Source organism: Ammospiza caudacuta, chromosome 2 (assembly GCF_027887145.1).
Source record: "Ammospiza caudacuta isolate bAmmCau1 chromosome 2, bAmmCau1.pri, whole genome shotgun sequence".
NCBI classification, from domain to species: domain Eukaryota; kingdom Metazoa; phylum Chordata; class Aves; order Passeriformes; family Passerellidae; genus Ammospiza; species Ammospiza caudacuta.
The window spans coordinates 9,893,339-9,916,466 of NC_080594.1; the positions used below are offsets into that span (position 1 = coordinate 9,893,339).

Sequence of the window (23,128 nt, forward strand, 5' to 3'; positions counted from 1 at the left end):
CCTAGCACAGGTTTCAACAACTTAAATGGCCTTTGTGTTCTTCAAAATATTAAAAAAAAACCTGACACAAATTTCAGTAGAGAATAGTGATAGTTTAAAAAGATAAATTTCTGTGAAAGATGAAAAGAACTGTGAAAGATAATGTAAATAATTTTCCATATTTGATTTAGCAATATAAATATTTAGAAAGTCTTGAAAGACTTAAAGGTGCTTGCAACTTACCTGACTTCCTTCTTTTTGCCAGAAAACAGCTGGCTGGGGATTTCCTTTAGTTTCACAAGGAAAAGTCACAGTTCGACCCTGGGCTACAATCTGGTCTCGTGGTCTCACCACAAACTGTGGGGGAGCTACAAAGTAAGAAAAACCATGGTGTAAGTTCAGCTTATTTTGCAAGGGAGAGAAAGGGAATATTGAAGGAAAAAGACAACATTATGGAGATTTATGCCAGAGGACATGACACCAGAAACATTCATTAGTATAGACAGAATTAATATATAAACAGAAACAACAACAGCGACAGAGAGCAGCAATATATGTATGTGACATCCCCAGGTATTAAAAAAATTAAAAAAGGAAAGAAACATTACAACCATACATGCTAGAGTCAATTCTGACAACATTAAATGCTAAAGAGCAGGAGTCAGGTGTTTATATTGCTGAGCCTGGATGTATTCTACCTTTGCTCTGGGAAGGTTCAGCACCCTCAGATCCTCTCACACTTCACAAAGCTTGCTGGAGCTGTTGCAAGGTATGAATTAGGATAAACAGACTGCCTTTCTTAATCTGCCCCTCTGGACTTTTAAAAATGATTGAGAAAGGAGAGGAAGGTCTGGATGACAGCAAAAGAACCCAAGTTCAAGAGCTCCCTTACTCCTCTTAGAAGCAGTGTGGTCAAGAATGGTGTGGGGAGGACGACTTGCTGTAAAAAGAATTGTTGCTAAAAGAACCTGAACTTGGAAAATCGAGCTTTCAGCTATTTTAATAAGTAGAGAGAAGCAAAAGTTGAAGAGCTGATGGGGAGAGGTGAGTGGTGAGTAAGAAGGAATAGGTATTTCAGGAGGTAAGGAAGACACAAGGAAAAGAAAAACGGAGACTGGAGTTAAAGCAAGAAACAAGAAGCAGGACTGGTTATGTTTTCAAGTCACTGGTATTAACAGTGTTCAGTCATAGGGGACCAGGAAGCACAGACAGAATTGAACAATTTCTAAGAGAGGGGCATAGTTTGAGTTTCTGGAGGGTAATGGTGGAGAATAGAGTGTCAATGCTTGGAAATGTGAAGGTAGAGAAAAGGTGCTAATGAGTAGAGAGTGGGGAAGAAGTGTTAGAGGATTTGAGATAAAAAACTTGAAATCAGTAATTATGTTGAGTAGGATGTAGAAGTAAAGCAAATGATTTTTCTACGTGGGACATGAAAACACTCCACTCTTGATTCATCACTGGAATTCACTGGGATTTGTACTCTTTTGCATATTTTAAAAATGTAAGCAGCATCTCCAAATATTCTTATCAAAAGACTAGCTAATTTCTGGGGCAGGCTAAAGCAGGGGGAAAAAAAGCACAAAAGAAACTCAAACCCCTCAACCCACCCTTGTTTTGTTCTATTCCACTGCTGGTTTTGTGGGTGTGCAGAGGGATGGTTTAGGAACACTAAGCTTTCAGGTAAACAGAATTTAAGTGTTTTAGAAAACTGTATTTTCAGCATTATAATTACAAACTATTTAATTAGGCACGAAGAGCAATCAAGACCCAGCTTCCGATTACACCTGCTGGCAGCACAGACACAAACCTGCTAACTGCATAGAAATGTGAGCAGACCTGATTCTCTTGAAACACACTTGGCAGTTATCTCATGAGGTACTTCCCAAGGCTTTACAGATCAGCAGGGGTCTAAAGAGCATCAGTTGAGTAGTGCTGGCACTCTTAAAACAAGAACTGTAAAGCACTTAATAAACATGAATCACAATCAGTTTAGAAGTCAGAGGGTATTTTCTTGTGCCTCACACTCCTAAAGAGATGTTTGGGCCTCTCTGGAGAGAAATGTCCACCTCTTCTTCCACCTTAGGAGGTGTTAATCTCATGAACAGGCAGGACTAAGGGTGAGGTGCCCTCTTGCTGCCTGTTTACAGCCATGTGATTTGAGGTTTCTATAAGGTGTTGCTAAACATACTCTAGGAACTGAACTCATGCTACACCACTCCTCAAGGTGGATTTCCCCCACCTTGTTTCACCCAGCATATCCCCATGCAATTCCCCCAGGTGCCAGGAAATGACAATGTGCTAATCAGTGCAGTGTTTGGGTGGCCCCAAGACCACAATCTTCCTATGGTGCGTAAAAAGCTGGAGTCAGGAGCCCATCCCATGGATCTATCCTAAGCAGGATGGATGGCAAAATTCCCTTCTCAGGCTTGCTTGGTGCCCTGGGGGATGCACAGACAGTGCTCTCTGACAGCTCAACAGGAGCAGGAAGGGCATGGCATTTCCATGAGCCTGTCCTTCAAATCATGTAACCGAGTAAATGCAAGGGAGGCAAGTTTAAAGGTTCATCTGCAACACTCTCACACACACAGATCTCTACTGTAAATCCATAACTCAGAGCTCTAAACAGACACCACACAACTGAATTTGTCACTGTAGCAGACCTTCCAAGGATCAAATTAAGGTAATTTGGTAGTCAAGGAACAACGAAAAGAGAAAAAAACACACCCTGGTTTCTACCTAGTTTCCAGTTTTTGACCTGTTCCTAGTTTCCTAGTTTCCAATATCTCTCACTTTCCTAAAAGCACAAAGAAAAGAGTCCCTTCTTTTTTTTTTTTTTTTTTCAATCAGACAAGGAAAATAAAACTGTAGCTCTGACATGGACTGACCCTGCTGCTCTATTCTCTCCCTGCCACATACCAAATCCTCTCCACCATTTGACCACACTACATGAGAAGATATTTGGCCTCACAGTTACTATGTCAAGCTTTCTAAAGACTCCAGCAAACAATCACCTATAGTTATGCAATAATATCTTTTCTAGCTTTGCTCTGCAGCCTCAATTACCAGAAATTCACTATAAAATAAATTAATCAGAGCTTTTACTCACATTAAATAGAGCACAAAACAAGCTCCTTCAGCCGAACTATTTAGGACCATAATTTAAAGACATGAAAACCATTATTTTTCAAAATGAAATTATTTTTCAAAACTAAAATTTTGCATGCATTTAAAAAAATTATTCAAAGATTGAGTTATATAATGAAGGAAATCTTCATTTTGTCATAGTTTGTTGTCATATTCAGCTATAGCTCTGTTTACAGACAGCCTCTGGTAAAAATGCCATTGTTTACAGTATTTAAAGACTGTTTTCACCATATCAGTTTTATCATCTGTCAATTTCTAGTTGAACTTGAAAACTGAAAGTAACAGCTAATAATTGCAGGAGTAATTCTTGGTCAGATGTAACTACCCAAACACTGTGACTGTCATTATCCCCAGAGAATGCAGCATGACCCTGCTCAGAGACAGCCAGGCTTCTTTGACAGAATAAGCACTTATGTTCTTCAATTTTCCTAAAACAAGGGCTCATTATGTTCACATATGGATGCTGTTTATAGATACAGACAAATATTATTACTTCCATTCTGCAGAAGAGTTAAGTGAGATCATGACTTACTCCAACTGCGGCTTTAGTGGAACACTGGGCAAAATTTATTCAAGCCATTATTGCTGCTTTCAAAGCAGGTGAATTTCTAAAACATTCTGAAAATGTACAGTTAGAGAAGTAACAGCAGGCTTGATATGCTTCAGCTGTTAAAGTTATGGGGTACTTTAATGCTCAGTTCAAGCTAAACATTAAGATCATTAGGAGGATCTGTTGAAAAAACTTATGAAGCAGCAAACTGAGTGTTGTGCCTATCAGACTATTACTTTTTACTATTTCAGATATAACATAAACTAGATTGGAAGAAGCAGAGTGGAAAACCTCCTGCTTAACTGACATCTGAAAGTCAAAGACAGTGGCTCCAAAATGAAACATATTGCTTGGATTCCAGCAGACTAGCAAAAACATGGGAAGAAAAAGAACAATTAAGATTACAGACCCAATATACTTCTATTGAAAATTCCTTTCCATTTTTTTTTTTTTTGAGAAATTTAAATAGTACACAGTAAATTAGATTTGATTTTTGGCAAATTATGCTTTGATACTGCATTCAGCAAGCGCTGGCTTCAATCAATGTCACACTGGAGCTCTGTTATGCTAATAGATGATATGGAAATCAGATGGTTGAACATGAATAGAAAGCACAGGCCATGTTCAAGGGGGCTTTGAGATGAGGGGATGGGGGGACCCTAAGGTTAATCACATCATGTTCTGAACTGTTTTTACAGCACAGAACAGTGTTCAACTGCAGGAGCTAAAATGGAGATAAAAAAGCATGAGCAGCAGTTATGTTGTTCAAAATGGGAAGAATGCACTCTTTTAGAATGCTGGTGGTTTGTGCATGATATTTTGAATTGGTATTTTATGCTGTTAATAAATGTATATGAACGTAGCCCCTGCTCTGGTGTTGAAGAGCTTTAAAACAAAACAAAAAACTAAAAAAGCTGGAAAAAAGCTGCATATTACTTCAAAGGGATTTCTCAATTCTACTCCAATCTTAATATTTAGCAGAATCTCTAATCTGACAGGATGGATTTAATGCATTTCTTAGTATTGCTGCTGAATACTAAAGGTCACACTGAGTCAACAGGAGCTGATAAAGCTGCTGATGCAGAAAAGCTTAACTGAGACAGAAAGTTCATCCCTTGTAGGTGAACTCTGGTCATCTGATAAGAAATGTGGCAGAAGACTCAGAAGGGGAGGGGAAATTTAATACATAAAAATGTGAATTCATAGCAAAAAAGTACATTTATCCCATATCAAGTACTAGAATTTTTTTTTCCCAGTGTTAGTTTTCTCCACTGATCTTGTGATTTGGAGTTGACATGGAATTAAGTGATCCTATGGGAAGGGTCTGGAGCACAAGGCTGATGAGGAGGCAGCTGAGCGAAGTGGAGGTGTTTAGCCTGGAGAAAAGGAGGTTGGGGGAGACACTTTTCTCTACAGCTCCCTGACAGGAGGGTGTAGCCAGGTGGGGTTGGTCTCTTCTCCCAGGTAATAAATGATAGGCCTAAAGGAAATGGCCTCCAGTCATGCTGGAGGAGCTTTAGATTGGGTTTTAGGAAAAATTTCTTCACCAAAAAGACTGTCAAGCAGTGGAGCAGGCTGTCCAGGGAGGTGGTGGAATCACTATCCCTGGAAATATTTAAAAGACCTTGAATGTCAAACCAAAACAATTCTATAATTCTACCAGGGAAATGAGAATTTATTCAAACCTCACTAAAGCTGGTAGAAATTCTCTTTGTGGCTTATGTGGACTTTGGATCCAATCCATTGGGGAAAAAAAAAAGTATTACAGGAAATGAGTGACAGCAACAAATTTCAAGGGCTTAAATTACAGATTTGACAACCTTTAATTACAACTAATTTCAGTTGATAGTGAACTGCACATGAAATTCATCATGGAGATTATTTAGGCAAGCTAAAGTGATAAAGATGAGGGCTTCATTTTAAACTGGAATTGTTTATCATCCATTGATATATTTCTGTGACTGGTTCAAAGGGGGCAAGGGGAAAGACACTGACTTGTAAATATTCTAAGCAAAATTCAGATAATGGTAGGGGAAAAAGGCTCTGAGGAACAAGTAGAAACACACTGGCTAGTAATGTAGCAGGATTCTTTAATATTCATCTCTGCTTCCAGCAGGGAAGAGACAGCAGGCAAACCTAAGAATTCCACCTACACACTCTCTTTCAGCATTGTACACCTACAGCAATCAATTAATTTCATTTGAACAATCAATGTTACACCTGGTACAATAATCAGCCACTCTGTCTGGAACTAGGAGAGTCAGCTGGGTGACAAGATAATGTCACCTTCCCCAAACTGCTTTTTGACTTTGGAATACCCATCAAATCTTCTTTGCAAAGGCTTGGAGCTGGTATCTCAGTGCTCCCCTCAAATCCTTACTGCAGTGACAATATTCCTGTGGCACCCTCAGCTGCACTTGATGCACATGGATATTTTAACAGATCAAACTCAATTCCACTCTTACAAGTACAAATCAAGACTTGCCTCTAAGAAATTTACACAGAGAACAGGAGGAGCCCATAGAGCTCTATGTAAAGTAATGTCTGTTTTCAAAAGGGAGGTAACCCTTGACACCATCTATGGAATAGAACTACTTATCTGTAGGACTGCTTTGCTGGTTCCTGATACCACCTCAGACAGTTGAAGGCAGTAGAGAAACTCTTAGAGAAAAAAAAAAGTATCTTCTACCTTTCTGTGCCATTGGTTAAACTTTCTGGCAGATATTGAAATTTTAGCTGATTTTGTGATACAAATACAAAATAACACTGCAAGATCCTATTTATACACCTTGTAAGGATATTTAGCATGAGCTGCCAAGAAGTGCAGATACAAAAGCCTAGAAATTTTGAAAGATCTTTTGCAAGGCCACTATTGCTGATGGAGTAAATAGAGGAAAACAAAATAAGTGCAGCCTCAAACTCCAGAAACCTGGGCTGATTCAGCAGTTCTTCCCTCAAATGTTCAGATCTTCTTAAGGGGTACTGAAAGTGATGTGTGGTTGTTAGGACACAAAGTGATTAGTGCATTATTAGCCGTGACTATTGATAAATCAAGGGTGTAGCCTCTGACATAGGAGCCATTACAGAAGACAGAGAGGATGACAGCTTAGGCCTATTACTAAATCAGATCTTTCTTATCAAGGATAAACTAATGGAAGCTAAGGATAATAATTCTCTTTAAAGAGAAAAGATATCTCAATCTTATTGTGCTCCAATGATTAGGTGTGCTCACACACAGGGAAGGCAGTAACTTTTTAACACTCAAGTTACAACTGAGTTACCTGGAAAATGAGTCTGCTCTCTTATTCTGCCATTCCCTAGGCTGTATGACAGCAGTAGCCTTTGAAACAGATGCACAAATCTCATTTGGTAGATTATTTTTGTTTTGTTTTGTTGGTTTGTTTGGTTTTTTTAAACTATGTCTTCTTGCTTGTCCATTTATAGTGTTCTCTCCATGATTTCTTCTTCAGGAAGAAATCACAAAAATGAAGAATGGGTAGGTTGTGGGGATAACAAGAGATTTATGAAGCCCTTTGCTACACCCATTATATTATTTTAAAATAACATGTGGGGGATGCTCAGTTTGGAGTCTTTTGGAAAGCAGCTTTCCATAACCTAGGGAAGCATGGATAATCCATGGCTTGGACACCACCTTTAACACTGACACTGCCTCCAAATTAGCTCTCATGTGTCCTGCAACAACAGGTCAAACACACAAAGGCAGAAGCACAAGTGGGGAGAACTTCTGGCAGGTTGAAGGAGAGGAAACGCTGGGGAAGAAGAATCAGAGCAAGAGGGAGAGAGCAGGGGGAATTATTAGCAGGACCGGTTCTTCTGTAAGTGTCCTTCACAGCGCTGTTGTCTCATGGAAACTGAGAAACTCCTTTTGTTCTGGTTTGTTGCTGTTTTCAGATGAACCATGAGTAAACACAGCATTGTGAAAAGAGCACACTTTGATCATTTGAGAATGTTAAACCTCCTTTCATGCTAATTGTTCTAATTTTCCATTTAAATTCAGGTTCTGAATTTCACATATAACAACATTTTTACCCTTCAGTTGCTCTGAAACACTGAAGCAGATAATCTCTTAAAGCATGGAAGCATAAGCATTTTTTCCTTCTTTGCAAGAGGTGAGAGAAGTCTAGAGAATCAATAAATAAAAACTGCTTACTGTCCTAAATATTTTGATACACAGAATCTCTCTTTTATCCTTGCATGACCCAAAAGAATGAAGTGGGATAAATCTGCATGGTGGGGAAAAAGATTTTTTCTTCATTCTTCCCTAGGACTAATGTCAATTAAAAAATACACTGAGAATAACTATTAAAAAATTTCAAGTCTGCCTCCTACATAGCCAAAAAGAAAGTTATCTACTTTCCACTTCCCAACCTGTTTTTCAGTGCTCTGACTTCAGAAACAGCACTTTTCCTGGGTTCCTCCTCCTCTTTGTTTTACAGTGCATTTAAATATTCAGTTTAAATATCAGTCCTAATTTTATCCCAGCATTAGACTGTACCCTATTCTTATCCAGTCATACAGCTCTATTTTATTTTATACCTTCTCCAATCACCTCTTTTAAGCAGCCCTGGAATTTTACAGATGCTACTGAAAAATCCCATCTAGAAAGTTTTTCATTTAGTTTTGTTGCACATAAAGGAAGGGAGCAATGGTTCTGCCCAATAACTTCCATTAGTCAGGACTTGCTCTAATTTAGACAATGCTTTGTAATGTTTTTGCTTTTTCCCAAGTGCCTGAGATTCAGGACATAGCTTTTGCTCAGATCACATAGAAAAGAGGTGCTCTTCTAGAATCTTAACACTTTAGCCTGCTTGATTTTTTTAAAACTGTACCCTCAGGGGATGGCTGGTGCTGCTCTTACTGAGTTTACCAAACAAAACAGATTATGCCAACAAAAAGTCATGCAATATGCCTTGATTCCTCTTTTCAGGGGAGACAGGAGGATGGTTTGTTGTCAATATGTTTAAAAAGGAAAAGTACAGCTCTTGCTGATACAGTAGGATTTCATCACAATAATGAGTGTAATCTGGTTAGCTCCTTCAAAGAGACATAAACTCACATGCTGCAGAGAAGGGCTAAGGAGTTGATGAGAAGGGTAAAGAACCCAGACAGGCTCACAGGCTACATATACAGTGTGGAAGGTGACAAATTCCTGGTTTGTTCACCCTTGAGAATAAAGAAGCTGAAAGGAGATACTCTGCTCAATTTGGGACACTGTTAAACGAAAGGAGAAAAAGGAGAGAGGAAGAAAAATGACTATTTATTCTGACTGACAATGTTAACACTGAAGGAATAGGGAACACAGCAGTTTTGCTGTTGAGTAATACTGAGATCACATCCAAGCTGTAAATTGGCTGGCAGCAATAGAGCAAAGAAAGTAAAGGGAGAAGTGAATAGATTAATGTATTGATTTCCACGTTCCTCTTGAAGGAAAGGCAACCAATTACTCCTTTTACTGAAGGGAAGGGAAAAGCTTGGGGAGAGCAACACATCAACAGACCTTTTTTATACACTAATCTTCAAAGGCTTATGGGTATACTCAGAACTGAGAAGCCAAAGAAATAGGAAAACAATTCCCACTGATCTGAGAAACTTTGAAAGTTAAAAAATAAAAGTTATGCATTAAACTTCCTAAAACTTCCCCAAGCTAGAGCTCAGCAATTAAAAAAAAAAAAAAAAAAATAATGGGACTCTTGATCACTTCCTATACTTCAGTGATTGAACTTAAGGCCATATAGAGATGCTAAGAAATTGAAGATTTTTAGAGTGGCATTTATAGGCTACAAAAAATTGTAACATGTCAGCTCCATATTTTATTCTCTTACTGGCATAAAAAGCAATCTGAATTTCATTCTATAACAACCTTTTAAATCTGAAGAGCTTCTGACTTTTTAAAAAATAATGATGTCTTACTCTTTTATTTAACAAGTCCAAAAATCCCAGTGTCCACTGTTGTCCTTACCCTCTCCCAAAAAATTTCTCAAAATGGTACCAGACAGGCAAGAGAGCACATTTTGAGATAAATTTGAGATTTCTGCCACTGAAAGATGGCATTGTAGCACCAAGCATGATCTCATCTCTCTGTCACACACCAGTCCACATTACTGATATTTTATAAATCCTCAGTGTCTCAGGTGAAGGTGATATGTTCATGAATGTAACAAAAATAAAAGCATTCACTGTATATAGATTTATCTTCAAGAGTCAGAATGAAGAAGAATAAAGAGAATTCTTTCTCACTTACCAATCTGAACTATCTGAGCAATGTCACAAAACCCAATACAACTTTCTGTAAAATACAGCCCTTTGTATTGTTTTTCATGCTGCACCACTCTTAACAGACCATTAAGTCATGCCACGCTGATTTATGTAATGAAAACTTCCCAGTGCAGATTGAAATGCATCATACAGTCATTTTGCACTTAAATGCCAACAGACTGCATTTAACTAATGGGAAATTTGGAAAATTCATGGCAGGTGTTTTAGTTGTCTCTTCACCATCATGCCAGAGTTTAGGTTTTGTACTTAGTCTCCCTTTAGTCCCTTAGCTAAGTTCAAATACTTCACTTCTATCCTGGTGGCAAAAAAATCCAGGCATTTGCTGCAAGTCTTTTCTTTTTGGAAATATGTGCCACAACACATGACAAAAAATTAAGTAAACTTGACTTACTGCAAAGCAACTAACCTACAAAGAACTGTATTTTCACTTGGACTTAGTTGAAATTATTTTGCAAACTGAGTGGTACTTGGTCACCTGACTGACTTTTGGTATTATTAATAAAAAATAACTATTATTAATAAAAAAGTAACTAGGATATCAGACAGATCTTCACAGATATTCCATTTGAAGCTCCTCCATCTCAAAGCAGTAAAGCAACTGCCTTTGAAAAGAGGGGACTGAAAATTTTGGGTTCTTCCCAACTATTGTGCTTCTATTCTCCTGCCCAACTGCCATAAGAAAAACAGCAGAATGCAAAAATGAGAGAATTCTAACTTGCTCATCTGGAAAATCTACCTAATGAGTGAAACAACCACAGAAATGGTCTAAATAGGGATAAATATCTCGTTTCCCAAACCCATCTGTTGTAAATCCTGTCAGAAATCTTTTCAAAAGGTTATAAATAATCTATTTTAGAAACAGGCAACACATTTATTCCTATCAGCAAATTTAAACATGATGTGTAATCTGGCACAGAGCTTCTAAATTCACCAGCTGCCCCCCACCTCAGGCAGCACCATACCCCATTTCATCTGTGTAGTATGAACCATTTGTTAATAAGTGCTTGAATCAAGATGGTCATTGGTAATCCCACTCCTAAATTTTCCATTCAAGCTGAAATTAGAATGAAAATATCATACCTGACAGAATACAAATATTTGAAACAGGCAAAAACTGATGAGAAAATAAAGATTATTCTGTCTGCAACAATTAATACAAATCTAAATAATTAAAAATATATTTCTCCACTCTTCATTGGAAAAAAAAAAGTTTGGTCTGATTTAAAACCTAATAAAGACAAAACATTGAATCGGAGGCAGTGATGGAAGATGGAAGTACCTAGATAACTCTGTGGAGTCATGAAAAAAATTAAACTTCTAAGTGCTCCCCTGCTAGCATATACATAAATATACAAATAGACTTCTGTTAAAATGTCATCCTCCTAGACAGCTGTGAGCTAATTACACAAAGCCATGTTTTCTTTAGCTTCCTTTAGGGAAGGAGAGGTATTTTTGCTCTGCATTACAGTTAAATTCCTTAACAAAAAGATGCTACAGGATTTGACTCCCTGTGCTTGTTAAATGACAATTTTAACAGAAGACTACTTGGGATTCTTGGTGGAGAGGAAAATTGCTTTGGTTTGTGTTACCAGACTTTAAATTTTTTTAAAAAAACAGGATGGGTAGCAACCTTCTTTGCCTAGGCTTAAATGAAACAGAGCTGTGAACTGCAGAAATTAGTTTTATTTGAGGTACTTAAGCAAAATACCCAATACAGGTACACACTATCACTGTCTTTCTACAAGTACAGGATCAGATAAAAGTGAATGACTCTGATCTGCTTATACACAGCAATCCCTACATACACTTGTATGGGGGTTCTGTGTGAAACATCTTCAGGATTAGACTTTTTTACTCAACACTCCTTTCAAAATTCACAAAGATAATCACTAAATTAAATAATTTGATAAGGACCATATGCCCATATAGTAATTATTTCAAGATCAACCATTCTAATTTCAGTTTCCTAAATAAATTCTGTAGAAGAATAAATTTATTGTATTTCTGTTGTTCTCTTTCAACAACATAAAATACCCTAGGCAGGAAATATGTGGAATTGACCCCCGCATGATCACACAATCATATACTGGGACATAAAGTAACTTGAGACCAAGACCTGCTATATAAGCTTTGAAGATGGAATCAGGAATGACTCAATGGTCTGAAAAAATTTGAAAAAGAATCAGTGCTCTGAAATGAGACACTATCAGCATTGCTGAAACCTATCATTTTCTTGTGAATCTCCAGTCATTTATTTTATGTAGTTTTCACAGAGCTTGAAATAGTCTTCATTTCACGATTTTTTTTCCTTGCCTGTCTTTCAAGAGTCAGTAAAGTAAAAAAAAAAATTATCTACAAGCAACTTGTAATCTTTTGGCATTTCTTAGTAAATGAAGAAGCACATTAAATTCACACCACATTTTATAAGCACAGGTGAATTTTCTCCTGAGTTTGCTGCAGTTTTACACTTCTGCAGCTCCTGGGAGTGAATTCCTTGAGAACAAGCCTAATGCCAAAACAACACAGTAGTGATTTGGGTTTAAGGCTTGCTATCAAAATCCCAAATGGAGAAGACTAAATTTCTATTCTGCACAGGGAATTCTCCAGGTGTGGATAAGCCATGCTGTGACTGTGGAGGTATTTGGCTTAGTTCCATGGATGTCAGTTCAAGCAAGTTAATAATATGGGATCACCCTAGCACTGGAAGCAGAGGCCTAACCTGGATTTTATCTTTAAATTACTCCAATCTTTCTTCCTCCAAACTTAGAACAGTGAAGAGCTGAGATGAATTTAAACTCCTAAACTTCAGTCAAACACATATCTAACAAAAGTTTTGACTAGGTAAATATAGACTGAACTCCTCATCAGGCTCCATAAACACCAGTACTCACTTTTTACACTAATCCAAAAAAAGCAGAGTTACCATATTATTATTCTAAAAGATACATTTAAATACAAACTACAAATATCAGAGGAGCAATGCAGCTCATTAAACTAAATCCTTATAGGCACAGAGTAAATATTCATGAAAGAAAATTGAATTGTACGTTTGGGATATTTCTGAACACTAGAAGTGAATTTCAGTTACTGACAGTTACAAATTTTCCATTATCCTCAGTAAGATTTTTATGCATTTACAGAATTTCAAAGGCACAGGAAATAATAAAATTTTCATTGGAGAGATTTCAAACCTAGAGGTTGTCTTCCTTAGGACTTGTTATTGAAAACAGCCTGCATCCTATACAGTGCACTCCAAAATGCACCCAAGGGCAGAAATCAGTGATGAACTCCCTCAGCAAGCACAGAAATCTACTCCATCCCCTCCTCAACTTCAGGACTTCTTCATTTCAGAGCTCTTGGAACGATACGATACAAGAAAGACGGGACATGCAAAGCCTGTGCTTTTTCTGCTGTGCAGGAAAAGCAGGATGAGCTGATTGTTTAGGGCCTGGGAGAAGCTCACCAAAGACAACAAAACCCTTTCTGCTGATTTCAGTGGCTTTCACACCAGGCCCAAACCAGACCAACAGAAACATCTAAATGGGTGATTGCGGCTCGGTATCGGCACTCCCACCCGGTTTCACCGACCGGGACTCGCTGGTGATTTGGCAAATGTGCTTGTACATGACACAGCAGGAAATACAACGTTTGGGAAAAGCACTTTGGCACACAAAACCGCTTGCCTGGTGTTAGACAGGTACAGCTGTTAAGCTCTGGCTGCTCATTCCAGCCAGTGAAATGCTGCTGCAAATGAAAAGATGAAGCACTGCATGAAGCCATGCCAAAATGGATAGAAGGATGGTTACTTACCAACGGGGCGAGCTGTTGACATTACAATGGTGTAGTGAGAACATAAAAAGGAAATTAAAAAAAGAAAAGAATATCTGTCAGAATGCATGACGTGTAATGTTACTTTCTCCTATGGATACTACCATGATTGCTAACCCCTCAAATGGCAGCCTAAGTCAAATGTTCACTGCTGTTATTGCTTAGTCACGTGCCACTATCATCCCATTTACTTGAGCACAGCTGACTGGAACCATTCTCTGAGAAACATTTTTATTATCTTCGCATGCCATCATCAAGTATAATTGTAAATGCCTGATAAAAGAAAAATTGCATTGCATTAGCACAAACTTTGAGATCCCAATGAACACATCATTTTAAGTCTCACGTTGCCTAATGTCATGCAAGGCATTTGCTTTCTGAGTCAAATACCAAATGAATTTTAAACATGACCAGTCAGTACAACAGTAAGGGCTACAGAAAGCCCAGGACAGTTTTTCTTATTCAATAATGGGCATGAAAGCTTACAGCACAGTGCTTTTTCATCACTGACAGTGCTGATGAAAATATAACAAATGGGCTGAAATGGCCACAGGGACTTCAACCCCAGAACCTCCCAAATCACTGCTTAGGTAACTTCTACTTCCTAAAAAAATGCTGTTAAATGATTGACAGGTTAATACTGTTTCAGGCTGATACAGAGATTGAAAGTTGCCGCTGCAACAAGTGATTTCTTGGTTATAGAACAGCCCTTCATTATACTTGTGCTGGGGAAGAGAGCTGTCAGTCCCTCTGCTAATAAAATACAGACATCTCTTTCAGAAGAGCTGAAAATTTGGACATAAAACTGACTCCAGGTTGCATCCGTGTAGGCAAAGCTTCCCTTATTTTATCAGCAGCAATAATTACATATTTCTGGGCAACGGCACGATTTTTTCTTTTAAACTTATTTTTAAGAAGATTACCAGCCCTGTGCACTTATGGGCAGGCTAGGGCCAAATGTAAGACATGAAAATTCAGAAGTAACAGAGCTTGCTAGGGTCTTCTTAGTTCTCAGCCTTTCCATAGCTCTGTCCCCATTTCATTTAACTTTGTCTAGTCTGCTGCCATTCTCACCCATCCTCTGATGGAACATGTTTTGGCTTCCAGAATTATGGACATATTCCTCCTTTTGCAGAATATAAAATACACATCTTTCCAAGACAGAACATGGAGTCTGGGCCACAGAACTCAGGTTCTGCTGTTGTTTGTGACAGTGTAATGCAACTTTCCTGGCTGCATTCCCCTTCTCTGGTTTCAGAAGGTGGAGCTGAGAATGAGGGAGCTAAGGATTACATGGTTGTTGTCAGGTGTGCAGGTGGAACTGCATGACACCTGCAAGGTCCAAGACAAGCTCAAAGTAAATTTTTAAATGCTAAGTGGTTTTACTCCTTTACATGACATGGTAAAACCAGTGTCAGACAACAGTGTTCATTAAGAATTCACAATTAAGGCTATTCTTAATTAAGAAGCCCATTGTTCATCACCCTTTTAAAGTTAATGGGAGATATCCCAGTCCTTTGTTTTCACGAAATTCAGAGTAACAGCTTTCTCCAATGAATTTCTTGTTTTTTTAATTTTCTGCCATACTCTGAACATATAAAATGGTTCTTATATCATGGCCTTCTTTGTATTGAATAAACATTATGTATTGTACTGTAAATGACAAACCCAGAGGGAAAAATACACAAGATAATGAAAACATGCTTTTACTGGGGGAAAATTGATTAAATTACACATTTCCTTGAGTTTTTTTCCCTTTTATTTCATTGGGTTCAAGCTTCAGTGATCTCAAAGGATTTTTTTGCTGGGTTCTAGCTATTGTTTACATTAAAAGTCAGGGTAGCAAATCCAAAAGGCTTGCTCCAGTAATGTGCAGAGTGGATACAGTTCTAGGAGTGTTTAAAAGCCAGGAATTGGTTACTAGAATAACTGGACACTGCAATAGTGCCTGTGACAAAGGAACAGAGTGAGACTGTTTCTGGGAGTTGGCTGTGGTGACTAATTTTCCCATATTACAAAAGGGAAGAACAATCTCTTACATCCCTATTTCTTCAACTCAAAATGGGAAGAGCCATATTGTCACTTACAGTCTAAAGTGAACACTGAGGTAATATTTCAACAGATTATCACAATGCTCTCTTTTCTTTGTTACATACTACCCTACAAAGCCACTCAGTGGCTTTTTTTTTTTTTCCTTTGAATTCAGCAAATTAAACTGAACTGTGTCCATGCATTAAATGGATGGAAATGGAAGCTGGCCTCTTGGGTCAGTTGACCCCAGTTCTAATAAAGCAATCCATTGAGACTTTGAACATTTGATTTAATGTGTATGAAAAGAGGAGGACAGATAAAGCTAAAAATGTTTTTATTAACCTTTCACAGCTCTACTGAAAACCGTCAGCATGCACCACTAAACTGTGAAATAGTGTCTGCCTGATATCCATTGTGCCAAATTGCTGCTTATCTTTTGGAATGAAGTAATAACCATCATATTCTATTTACTCAAATAGAAGTATTAGCTTACAAACTTTTTCTCTCCCCATAATCTTTAGCATGTCTATATGTACTGTCACAAAAGGTATTTTGGGCACTCATTATTCCACAAGCCTTAAAACCTCCTTACCAAATCAAAGAGCAGCACATAAACAGTGAGTGGATACTAGAGACCACAAATATTTTAGGAGGGAATAATTAGTCTTTACCTTGTAATACTTACACAATTTAATTAGGATATTCTCTTTCCTTTGGCTATGGTTTATTTTTTGGATAAAGGGTAGTGGTAGAGAGCTTAATTATGGCACAGCTAATCCCATAATAATATTATCTGTATTATGTTTGTCATTAATAAATATAGTTAGTCTACTTGTTATAGTTCTTAGAGAAAGAAACGTGACTAATAGCCTGAGCTGATGGCTCACATATTCATGTCTATGCCCATGGTTATGTAGTACTTGCTTATGCATATACGCATCTGCTCTTCAATAAAAACACACTGGGACAGGACTTTAACTGCAGGGTGATCCTATCCCGCTGAAATCAATTAAAATTTCGCACAGATATCAACAGGACCAGGATTTCACCTGTGCCGTAAACCAGTGCGGCAGCAAAGGGTGTGTGGAGCCCGAACAAAGGCAGGGGAGGATGTGGCCCATCTCATCAGAAAGCAATTACCCCTGCAGGACACAGAGGCTGCCCTGAGGGAGCACTCACCTCGCACGGTGAGCGTGGCAGAGGCCTCCACCTTCCCCACGCGGTTCTCGGCGATGCAGGTGTAGGTTCCCTCGTCGCTGCTCGCGGCTTTCTTGATGCGCAGCGTGTAGTCGTCCTTGATGTCGTACCTGTGTCACAGCAAGAGAGTGAAAACTCCTTTTGTGGGCAGCAGAAACGGACAAAAGCTATCACCTGGAAAATGCCAGCCTGAATCTATCTTGGAGCCAGCTTGGGAAGATAAATTATTATCCAGCATTAGATAATTCCACGAAGCATTAATCTCCGTGACATTTTTATTGCGCTCTGCATTAGTTAGAAACTTTACATAAAATTAGTATTGCTATGTTCAGTATTAGGGCTTTATTAATAACAGCATTCACTTTGTCCTTGATCTACAGCAATAAGATAAAATTAAGGTATCAGACATCAGTTATCAATACATGACAGCTCAGGTTTATCATGCCTTTAACTGTGTGAGCTACACGTGTTACCTTTTGCTGATTTGGAAATTTCCTTTTATATACAGTTTTTCCCTACAGCAGCAATTCCCTAGGGAAAGGTGAGCATGTTGGAAGAATCTCACACTACCCAATTGCAAACAATAAAAAATATATTCAAGCTCTGGAAGGTGACATTTATTGAAGAGGCACATTAAAGCAGATTTATCAATTTCACAGAAATACAACAAAACAATTCAATAAGGGTGGACAATGACATTTTCTCTTTCTTAAAAAAAACTTGGAAAAAAATCAATTGTGCTTTGCCCATTTCTTTGTTTCTACTGCTGAAAAAATACTAAAACTTTTATACATGAGGATGTATAAAACTTGCTTAATGCAACATACTCCAGTATGTAGTGAACATTTAATCTCAAGGCATTTAGACTGATTATATCCAGAAAAAATATTTTCAGATAAATTGTTATTATCTGCAGAAGTCATGCTTAACAAACTTTTTTAGGCTCTGATCCAATGCTCATTAAAGTCAGCAGGAGACTACACGTTGTATAAAATATCTTTGGTTGCCAAATCAGGAAAACGCTGGTTATCAGCATAGATACTTTATCCTTTAAATATTATTTTGTTAAATTATTTTCAACAACATCTCTTCTTGATAGGATACATTAATCACCTTCAATCTAGACTTGACTTCAGATTCACATGTATCAGTGAAACAGGAACATGAAACTAAAGACAGATCTAGGCTTCAGGAGGGGTCAGTACTAATTCTTACTGTATACACAGTCATGACATAATTTTAGAAGGACTCATTTACTTTCTTTTTGTTATGCAGGAAAGGCCTTATAGACTTGTACAGGAAACACACTGAAATCATATGGAGAAGCACCCTTAAATGTTTGGATAAATAAGGACGCAATGCAACAAGTCAGATGAATGTTGTCAGGCTCTGTGAGCGTTTTTAGATCCTTTGGGAACGTGAAACATAACTTTTTTTGTGTACATAACATACAGTGCTATTGATTCCTTTAGTATAGGTTTGTAGAGAGAGCACCGTGTGCTAACAGACTTCAAAGCATCTTAGCTCAAAGATCCCATATGGTGAAACATTTAAATTCCTATTAGGTCTAACTAAAGCTCACAACATCAATTAGAGCATTCCTAGCAATTCCAAGAACTAAGAGCAGTCAAGAAATCTTTTCACACTCACCAAAACTCCTTTCTCTATTCAGTAGGTCCATTCTATCAATTAGCAAGAAATAATTTAATAAAGATGAATGTGAGGCTAACCATTCTGTTAGAGTTAACATAAACACATATAATAGCTATTTCTATGGGAGTTACATTTAATTGTATGTAAATGCAGTACCTCAGATTTAAATGATTAAAAACAGATATACCAAGGGGAAAAATAAGTAAATAGATGTCATGGCAAACTTTAGAAACTTACAGGAAGAATTTTTTTTGCCAGCATAGTGCCATTGGTAGTGGTGAGGGGGCAGGTATGATGTTAGAGAACTTAATATGCACCTTCTGGAGAGCTCCACATCTATTACAACTACATTCAACAGCCACATGCAGCTAAAGAACATTTCCTCTAGACTGCTCACAAATTATGTCATTTTGCATGCTGTGCTGCATTAGTCAATGGCAAATAAAAATCACTGTTTTCATAAGACAGAAAGGGCAAATTGTCCCCCTTAAAAACCTCAAGAAAATGACAACATTATCCTACAACGATGGAGCAGTTATTTGTCTTTGGTGATTGCAGAGTTGCAGACAAGAGCAAATGCTTATTTTCTTGACATGGGGCCAGCTCTAGGAGGCTGAAAATACAAATTTGTATTCAGCTCCTGTATGATGAGGAAACTAAGATCAGTTGTAATATAAATATGAATTGGATATCAGAATCAGGGCTATAAAGCTGGGCAACAGTTGATGGGGTTTTTCTTCACAGAACAGATAACATCCCTGTGTTTCACTTAATGCTGCTGAGAGCAAAACAGGCAGGCAGCAAGGCTGTATCTGAGAGAGATGCTGCCTGAACTGGGATGCAGGCAGGCTGGGACAGGGAGCTGCAGCGTGCTGTGGGCTGCAGCTGACTCACTCTGCTTCCTGTCAGGGATGTGCTGGTGCCGGCATGCCAGCCAGCTGCCTCCGAGGCTCCGGCAGCCTTTATCCCTGCACCTGCCAATCCTGCACACTGTGCCAAGGCTGCTGGGTGGAGGAGCCAGCTGCATGGCATGCCAGGACGCTGGGTGGTGGCAACAGCCAGCTCCCACTTGGGTCACCAAGCGGAGGGTGGCGTAAACATGTCACCGTCATGGTCCAGTTCACAATTGCAGCAAGGACAGGTTCATCTCTCCCATGCTTTTGGACCACCCTGACAGAACGTGCCATCCAGCAATTAGATCCATGTGTGGATGGACCCGTGGGGTGTCAGAACCATCTGCTGTCCTGCAGTACTGATATGCTGCCCGTCAGTCATCTGCTCCACCAGCACTGTCCCCAGAAGTCACCACAGCTCAGTGAGGAGCTTTGGCACATGAAGCAGACAGGAAGGAGAAAGGAGGGAAACTGGCTTTTAGCCTGACCCACAACAGCACAAACAAAACAACAAGGTATGGAGACTGAAGGTCTTTTGAATTTGTCAAGCATCCACCTGCAGACTTGGGCAGTGCCTCGTCTCCTCTCTGTCCCAGGGCCTCAAATCCCCATAGCAAGACGTTTTCACCTCATTTTCTGTGGAAGTCCACTCTCATCTGGATTAGTGCTTCTGAACACTTGGAATGAGGATCAGGGTCCTCTCTGCTAATACCAATCACAGAGAGTGTTAACCAGGCTCTCGGACTGACAATGGAATGGCAGAAAACCAGGGTGCAGTGGTTAAATTGCTCCTTAACGCTGCCAGTACACGAAGAAGGCCATGTCTTCAAAATATGTGCAGTGTCAAGAAACAACTTGTGACACATTGCCCAAATATTGCTGACTCCTAGCCAATTAATGCAGCATTGAGCTAAAACCAGAGGGTGTCAGACATCAGTTTCACGTGTTTATGGACATCTAATTGATTTTAAGTACTTCTCTTTGTTAAACATTCAGAGGTGCTTAACCTTTCGGTTCAGCTTAGACTTCAGCCATCAGGCTGAGCTGGGAGAGGTCTTTCAAACATCCAGGCAGTCTGTGCCAGACACAAACCAGCCACTTTTGGGCACCACCTTACATAATTTCTGTTCTACAAGTAATAGAGCAGGTCTGCCTTTAATTAAGCGAAAAGGAAGCGGCTGGCAGGGGACAGGCAAGGAAAGAAGAAAGAGAAACAAGAGGCACATGAGAAAACACTGCTGGTGAGGAAATTCTAATAGAAATTGGGTGATTTTGAGTGAAATCTGGCAGTCCTGGCACATATGAATACGTTCATTGTTGCTAGTTCTGATTAATGACAGTTGTACAATAGTGTGCTGACAGTCACTGCCATACAGACACAATTTTTTTTTTATATGAAACACTGCTGAAAATGCAACCCAATCAGATTTGGCCCCTGAACAACATGTGCTATCATCACTGTACTGTGAATTGAGATTGATTGGTAACCAGCTGTGACAAAGTGGGAAAAAGAGCCTTGTCTTTTTCAAGAAAAGAAAAGAAGAAAAATAAAAAACTGATTTGTGTCAAAACCATTACCATCTGCTCAGCCAAATAGCAAATAAAACAAAACACATTAACTATTTTTAAGTATCGCAAATTAATGTACTGAGGTTGAATTCATGTGTTAACTTAAGCATCTAAGAATAAACTTGACTTGAACTGGTTTTGTCACAGTTGGAATTTTTTTCCCCACATTTGGAAGTGTATCTGTTCACACTCAGCCATCAATCTTCCTCATGATTATCAAATAAAAAAATAAAGAGAGAAAAAATTACGGAAGTTAGAGATATTTAACAATAATATTTGGGGTTTTTTGCATTTGATATAAAATTTTCACAGTGTTTTGCAGAAACCCTGGTTTCCATATTTTCAAAAATGTGCATGCAGCTATGTATTAAAAAAAAAAATGCACCTCTTTTGTTTTTAACATGCACAGATAGCAAAACCACATCTGCAGCTGGGGTAATTTCCTTCCTAAATATCCAAGCAGCCTAGCTGGGAATACAAGGATGTACTTGCTTTAGTGGTGCATTTTAAACTTCACAGAATGCTTTGTGAACTCAAGATACCCAACTCAAGAAGTTTTATTTCTTGCTAAAGGGATATTGCAAGAGGAAAAAGTCACATCTAAAGTGTTAAAGACTGTTAAAAAATTTGCATCAATTTATACAAGGTATATATTTTAATCTAAAACATTCTTCTAAATAAAAAATATTAGATAATAAATTAGAATCTTTGTATGTACACATTATAAGCTTGCCTTTTTTTTTTTTTTTTAAAGAGATGGCACACAAATGACTTTACTGTATTTTCTTTTGCCTGTTTGCCAGACTATTTTGCAGAACACGCACAAAGCTTCAAGATTGCTCACAACATCCATGATTAGGGAGGCCAAATAGAGAGATGCTACTGGCCAAAACCAGGGTAAACAGGAGGTAGTTAAGGACGCTTAAGCTTCTGTCTCCACTTCTGTTTTGTGGTGCTGGCACTTCAGCTCCCAGCACAGTGCCACAGCTTTTCACTGGCTCCTGCATCCCTGTGCCAGATGGAGGGAGCCAGAGGGAAGCTGCAGCGAGATGGGAAGTGTGAGCTGTTACCTGCTTCAGCCTTGTGTGATCCAGCAGCAGAAGGGAGAGCCTCCATGCCCACTGGCAATGCATATCTGACACCAGCTGAGTTATTTTCACTTCCATCCCATTCACTGATAAGTGGAAGAAAAAAGAAGCCCAAACATACATGGGTAACAGCTTTCTGGGGAAAGATATGGGAGTGTCAGGTTTATTCCTCTAAGAAAACATAAATCAGTGACAGTTATGGATATATTTGTGTGCACTGGTCACAAATTACTCTGTGGTGCCCCTGAAATCAAAAGCTGCTGTTTGCTGGGTGGCTCTAAGACAGTGCTCAGAGCCATGATAAATTGAGCTACCAGGGAGCTATCTCCAAGGTGCTGACAGCATGGCTACTCCTCACATCTACATGTCCAGATATCCTTTTATTTTTTAGCTCTGCCATTCATGCCAGAGAAAGGTAGAAGACAATGCTATATTACTTTGAATGTGCTATATTACTTTGAATTTCTTTGTGTGATGCATGTTTGCAAGCTGTCATATAAAAGGGTTTCTATATTCCATAGTTCTTTACTCTATACAACAAACGAGGAAAAAGAGTTGTGTGACACAAGCTGCTACTCACTATTGTGATTTTTCCTCAATTATGCTGACTCAGGTTCTGCTTCAGTCCAAAACCTCTTATGGGTTGTGATCAGCAGATTATTTCTATCTGATAGAGTAGACATTCTCAATTGCAATAATATACAACAGAAACCCACATTGCACTGTGTTATAAAGCAAGGCATTCAACAAAGTGGTCTAAGTCTCATAAAATATGTGTACAGCTGTTACAGTTACTGGGCCAACATTGGGAAACCATACCTGTTTCCAAGGAAATAGTGTTTTCCAAATTATCTGGAAGCATTACACTCCACAGCACTGCTCTGACATGCAAACAGACA

At 38.6% G+C, this 23,128-nt stretch overlaps 1 protein-coding gene across 1 annotated transcript in view; it reads right to left on the bottom strand.

Annotated features, from left to right (window-relative positions):
* ROBO2 (roundabout guidance receptor 2) overlaps nt 1–23,128 on the bottom strand; it is a 435,712-nt gene that overhangs the window by 101,683 nt on the left and 310,901 nt on the right. Inside the window, exons 6-8 of the mRNA XM_058822747.1 lie at nt 17,009–17,136; nt 13,781–13,792; nt 223–347 (exon numbers count right to left, since the gene is read on the bottom strand). Coding sequence (XP_058678730.1) covers nt 223–347; nt 13,781–13,792; nt 17,009–17,136 — 265 coding nt within the window. The remainder of the gene's footprint in view (nt 1–222; nt 348–13,780; nt 13,793–17,008; nt 17,137–23,128) is intronic.